General features: G+C 40.9%; 1 protein-coding gene across 1 annotated transcript; it reads left to right on the top strand.

Moving 5' to 3' along the window:
• The first annotated feature begins 405 nt into the window (after positions 1-405).
• Positions 406-4686, top strand: thap1 (THAP domain containing, apoptosis associated protein 1). Its single transcript, XM_036529541.1, has 3 exons — positions 406-567; positions 1538-1733; positions 2325-4686. The coding sequence occupies exons 1-3, from the start codon at positions 497-499 to the stop codon at positions 2778-2780; spliced, it is 723 nt and encodes a 240-aa protein (XP_036385434.1). The 5' UTR covers positions 406-496; the 3' UTR covers positions 2781-4686.
• The last annotated feature ends 1828 nt before the right edge of the window (positions 4687-6514 follow it).

The following is a 6514-nucleotide window of genomic DNA, read 5'->3' as shown; positions in this document are numbered from 1 at the left end:
TGGGTGCTCACTACTGCCCTCTTTTCCAAATGAAAAGAGACAGATCCTTACTGTATAGGGGGGATCCCCCAAGTCATGATACTGTATTTTCATAGATGTTTAACGAATTTTAACAATGGCAAAGTGTCTCCAAATAACCCCTGGTGATAAGAAGGAGACATAATGGAGCATCTCTATGAGATGTCAGTGATCCAAGATCTGGTTAGGTGGTAAACAGTACTGTAACCGTTTCTTCTGCGCAACATTCATTCTGATTTTCTATGACGACGTTATTCATGTGTTCTGTACAATGCACGTCACGAGAACAGAGATTGACCGACATCGTCGACAAATCATAATCGCGACAGAGGGTCATGTGGGAAAACGCGAAGCCGTTTCGGCCATTTTGGAAGCTGGTGAGGGATTTCTGCTTCTGAAAGGGCAAAATATAACGCTACCGAGAGGTACATTAGAGTATTATTCTCGCGTTCGGCAGTGACACGCTGTGATCGCAGCAATGGTCCAGTCCTGCTCTGCATACGGATGCAAAAACAGATATCATAAAGACAAAAACATTTCTTTTCACAAGTAAGTTTAACTCAATCCGATAACCAGAGATCACAAGTGGATTACTGGGTACTTCCTCGCAGCTGGCTAGCTAGCTAGCTAACTGACACGGCTAAGCAGTTTCTATCTGGACAACTGAAACGCTTCCGCGCGTGTAGGACAGACTGTACCTTAGTTAATTCCCTAAATAAAACGAACGATCGTGGTTATCTGTCTAGCTATTCGACACTGCAAGACTTCTGCAAGTGTCTCGCCTCGTCTTATCAGCCTAGGATTGTAATGTTAGCTAACAGGATAGCTAGCTTGCTAAAAATTTGTTGGAATTGATGACATTCCACATGTTTGCTCTCGTAGCTAGCTGCTGCAGCTGTTTTGTCGAGTTGTGGAAGTAGCTGGTGATGGCGAGCCAGTCAGCCAGCTACATAATCATATCCCCCTTTGCTGAGCGTTTAAGACGCCTGCTGTGGAAATATGAGCAGGCGTGCTGGTTTTGCCTAATTATCAGTTTTTAACAGCGTCTAGCTACTGTTTGTCAGACAGGTTTAACTTTTGTAAGTAGTAACTGGGCTTAAGTGCTGGCTTCTCTGAAATGACAGTTATGTGTCAGTTGTTCAACATGTTGGTTATTTTTGGATGCTAGCCACTTCAGGTGTTTTAAAGGGGATCTGGTCACCCCTTTTTCGGCAACCTTATCTGCAAAGCCTTATCTAGACTTAGATGGATGGTTGAATGTCATCTAAGGTTCACCTGGAGGTGCTTGCGCGAATCCAGTTGCGAGTTATGCATGGAGTAGGGCATTCTAGTGCATGGTTGTATTATTCTCATTGAATTGGCTACAACATGCCATGAACCAGAGATCCGACATATTTTTTCCACACAGCATGCATGAGCATATATTTAAATGTTAAAATGCCATCGTTACATTGTTATGTATATTTTAACCATAATTAAGCAGAAAGAACTTTGTAATATTTGGTTTCTGATCCATCAGATTCCCACTCGCGCGTCCAGATGTGTGTGGAAAATGGGTTGCAGCGATGAGGCGGAACAACTTCAAACCAACAAAGTACAGCAATATCTGCTCTCAGCATTTCACAAAAGACTGCTTCAAACGAGAGTGCAACAACCGAGTACTGAAGGAAAATGCAGTACCTTCACTCTTCTGTTTCAACAGATTACATAAAAAGGTAAAAGATGTCATATACATTGATGTAATGTATACAATGTGCAAGATGGTCCTTCATTGCAATTTGAGTCAGGTGTTTTATTTGTTGAGGGTTTATGCACTTCAAATGAATGAACTAGTGAACTAGTTAGAAATATTACAAATCCTTGATGAAATATCCCTGAATGTAAGTTTGGATGTGCCATTTTCAAAATAGATTAGTTCTAGCAGGGTGCTCTAATACATTTGTTAAAGGTACTTCACATGCATTGCAAGTTTGAAATCTGTCGTAGATCCAGCGTACAGTGTGTTTCAACTCATAATTCTCAACGTTTTTATAATGAATTCCAAAAACCCAGTAGAGACAATCACTACCTCTTATTTAACAGAGATGCCTATTAAGACTACATCAAGATGTATAGATCAGAGTTGTCATATTTATTGATCATTCAGCAATATTACATTCTTAATGACACAAACATGTACAAATAAAACTCCAAATCACAGAACACTGAATAACATTGTATTTTACCTCTCAGTTCCATCTTTGCAGTTTGTTTAACTATGGCAAAGCGTGAAAAGATGACTGACATGCTGCAGTGTCGTTCCACAGGAGGAGTCCTCGGAGGACGCGGATGTGGACTTCTCGCTGGCGCTCCCCCTCCCCGACTCCGAGCAGACGCAGGCGCAGGCGCAGGCGCAGGCGCTGCAGCTGCCTAAGCCAGAGCTGTCGCATTCCCAGCCGCAGCCAGCCACCGTAGCGGCGGCGAGCTCCGACCTCCCGCCCAGCGCATCCATCTCCTGCGACCACAACTACACGGTGGAAGACACGGTGCAGCAGCGGAAGCGCGTGGAGCAGCTGGAGGAGCAGGTGGAGAAGCTGCGCAAGAAGCTGAAGACGGTGCAGCAGAAGTGCCGGCGCCAGGAGCGGCAGCTGGAGAAGCTGAGGGCCATGGGGGAGCTCCACAAGGCCGGCAAGGACCCCGCCTCCCCGGGGGAGAGCTACGTCATCCTGCCCAAAGAGCTCTACGATGTCCTCAAAGGGATCGATTCCATCGGCGGCTTGTGACAGACCTGCCGCAGCGTGGCAGGACTGTGGTTCTCAGTTAGTTTCGTTTGCTCAGATTCATCGTGGCTTTGCGTTTCCCTCCTGGGGTTCTCTAAAAGTCTGTTTTAAGTGTCTGTCCTTCCAAAGTCCCCTGCTTTAAGTTGTTAATCATGTATCAGACACTTGAGTCAGTTTTCCTTTTGTACTGATGTGAATGGGATATTTTAGTTTTGTCTCACACTTCCATGTCAGATTGTGTCGCAATGGGGGCAGGAATCCTTTGGAGATAATTGAGGCTTCGTAGAGGAAATTGTGGTAAAGATCTGTCTATTTTTTTGGCAGCAAAGGAACTACTTTCACCCAATAATGTGAATTGCAGTGAGTACAGTACAGATATTTCAAGTGCTGTATGTTAGCATATTTACAGTATTCAGGTATTCTGCAAAGATAAATTATACCTGTGTCTCTTCACAGTCCTGCAAGGCTGTACTTGAGAGTTTTACCAATTTTAATAGAAACTACAAATGGACGTATCCCGTGGTAATTTTAGCAGAGTGAATTTATAGTTTGATACAGCATTAACCATGCTAAATGACCACATATAAGGATTATTTATGTGTGTATTGATTAGCGATAAGAAACGTATCAACTTGTAGACCGTTGATGGCATTTCCCTGTAAGGCCAGAGTGGAACTGTAGTGATGAGTGCAGATGATATTTTTGTGATTACACTTCGGCGTTATCAGTCTGCAAAGCACATGTTGGAATCCTGTAACACAGACACTTCTTCAGGTGAGGTCAGTGCCTCCTAGCTTCTGAATAGGAGTAAAAGGTAACTTGTCATTCACACTATACTAGTTTTTCTGAGGTCCCTGATTTTTCCAGCACCTTGGTAAGTCGCTGTCGCTGACTTTGAGCAGAATCTTGTCGGAAAAGTGCTGAGTTACTTCAGCTTAGTGTTAGATCCATCAGAGCACTGTGAACCTCGCTTGCATTATTTAATCTCGAAACTGAATCCAGTTGGATGTCTTGCATCCCAATGGCAGGCTAGCACTTTAGTACTTGAGTGTAGTCGCTTTGCTAGCTTAACGGGAGGAAAGAAAGCTGTAAAAGAAGCGCACGCAGCACAGCAGGGTACCGCTCAGAAAGTCTCATAAGGGGTATCAGCAGTGTAGCATGAAGGTATGAAGTTAGCTGTGGAATCACAGTTGTGACACCATTGAAATTTGAAAGCAATTTAATACTAAGTGTTAGGGATTGAAAACACAAAGTACATTCCTGGGATGTTATGATGAAAGCAGTTTGTTGATACCCCTGTCCCTTCCTTAAGGAGCACCCATTTAGATACAGTGTGAACCTCAGACAACTAGCTCATTTTGAATGACTCTTAATGGTCAGATCATATTAGAACATTGAGCTGTTATTGGAAGTTACTGATTTATACAGATATTTGGCATTATATTGTTTTTGTTTACCATCAGGTCCAGATCAGATATGTCTTTAAGCTGGTGGCTCGCACTCATTTGAAGAACGCCGAAAACACAGAATAATATAAACTGAAATATTGGATATGGATTATAAGTATTAGGAATAATTAAAACTGACAAATACAGTTGACATTATGGAGGGCTGTCCAGAATATGGGATTCAGGAGCCTTGCAATTTCAGGTGGTTGAGCTGCACTTGAATTTTCCTGACCTCCTCTTTCAGTTCTGCAGGACATTAAGTTTGTACTTGTTAGTGACTGTTGCTCCCTTCAAAGTCAGACCTGTCAACGATCACCATGGTTGAACACCCCACTAACATACATGGGCACCAGCTAATGATTTTGTTTAGCTGGATAGTTGGACTCCTGAGGTATCAAAGAGGAACCAGTGATGTAGTTATTTTATATCAGAGTCTTTTCCTAATATTTACACATAAATAATTTGGAATTGTTTAATCTGCTTCAGTTCTGAGCAACACTAAAGCTTGGACAAAGGAGATTTAAGATGGACCTTGTCTTTGTATATTTGTTTGAAATATATATATGAAAAATGCTGAAGGGCTGTTGAACTATGATATCAATGTAATTTGTAGTATAAGGCATTGGCCATTTCTATGGTTCTAGATGGAAAATAACTCTAAAATGTGCTTTTGTATGCTTTATTTTTCAGTTTTCTGAGCCAGTCAAGCAAAGCCATATTAACAAAGGGATAAGTGTTGGACCTCAAGCCAGAAGTAGTTATTGCATAAATATATAGTTGCCTTAAGCCCTCAAGGTGCAATGAGTGAAGTGAATTGACTGTTTTTATATTGTACTGTTTGCCACACATATCCCCTAATTATAGATGAATGTGATTTCAAGTATTGCAATGTAATGCAAGTCATGATGTTTCTGTGATTGTCATTAATTTACTCATTTGCTTAGCAATGGCCTTTACCCGGGGCCACTTACCCATCACCCTCTATCTCCATACCCCACCCCACTTCCCTACTTCATGGATGGTGATCTATACCACCCCAGGTTACCAACAACCCTCTGGTCAAATATCCAGTCAATTAACCACTACTCTGTACTGCTGCCCTGCTCCCAAGCTCTTCGCACAACACTCATTAAATGGATGTTATCAGAAGCTGTGCTAACAGTATTTGAATGATGTCTAATTAGTGCTCAGATTCAATCACAGGTTTCTGGCCTGTAGTTGTGGACTTTGAATATTTCTCTGGGCTACTCTTGAATTATGAATGATAATCAGAAAAACAAGTAAAGCATTTAAACAAAAGATATCTTGGCATTGTTTACATAGGTTGAGTTGTTCAGTATAAATGCATTAAATTGTTCATCTGAAATTTGGTGCAGATGAACAACACTGAAAAGAAGACAAAATGAAATATTTTGCTGGATCTACCAAAATTGTTAAAATCTGCAAGGTTGGATCCATTTTCCAGGTGTGTCTTGTTACTGCCTGGGGTTCTTTTTAAGGAACTTCTTGACCTCTTCCTGACAGATGTTAAAATCATTTCTAGCTCCAATCAGAAATGCATTAAGTGGTGAATGAAAGGTGAACTACTGATTATTTTTTCAGAGAACAGCCATAGGTACCCTGTAAGGGGTGTTTATTATCCAAACAGCACTTTAATACAAAAAAGTCAAATTGATAGCTTTCATTTTATGGTCATTACTGGTTTAATATGATTGTAATTCTATAGCACATGCATTCCCATGTGGGTATTTTGTAGTTAAATTTAACTGCACAGAGGAACTGTTAAAAATACTCCTATTGCTGTATAAAAAGTATGAGTGGTGTGGGTGTTATGCTTACAATAAAGAAATGTTCATGGAAATAGCATACAGTTATTGATTAATGTCCCTAATGATTAATGTACAAGCGGTGTTGTGTTTATGATTGCTTGTTGTCCTGTTCATCACATACATACGTCTGAGAAAGGCAGAAATGCCAGGAAATTTAGTCATTGTAATTAGACCATAACTCAAAAAGGTCATCCTATCACCTGTAAGCAATATTCTCTGGCTGGGCAACTATGATATCTTATTCCAAACTGAAACAAGATGATTTAATAAGGGTCTACATGAACTATACCTACATAGACCATCCATAAAACATTCATAAGCACTACATAACCATGACACACCAGCTATACAAAGCAGCATTAATGCTTAATATATTTGACCTAGCACTTCAAATATATGCACTAAACAAACACATTAATGAATGCACCATAAAGCGTTCAATGCAGTTTGATAATACATC

The sequence above is a fragment of the Megalops cyprinoides genome, chromosome 5 (assembly GCF_013368585.1).
Source record: "Megalops cyprinoides isolate fMegCyp1 chromosome 5, fMegCyp1.pri, whole genome shotgun sequence".
Classification (NCBI taxonomy): Eukaryota; Metazoa; Chordata; class Actinopteri; order Elopiformes; family Megalopidae; genus Megalops; species Megalops cyprinoides.
This window is presented reverse-complemented; position numbering and strand designations above follow the sequence as displayed.

Bases quoted from the DNA above. Each gene is read 5' to 3' on its own strand.
- thap1 (XM_036529541.1), top strand. From the start codon at position 497: ATGGTCCAGTCCTGCTCTGCATACGGATGCAAAAACAGATATCATAAA. The intron at 568-1,537 runs GTAAGTTTAACT...CTGATCCATCAG, and splicing joins AAAAACATTTCTTTTCACAA to ATTCCCACTCGCGCGTCCAG. The intron at 1,734-2,324 runs GTAAAAGATGTC...GTCGTTCCACAG, and splicing joins TCAACAGATTACATAAAAAG to GAGGAGTCCTCGGAGGACGC.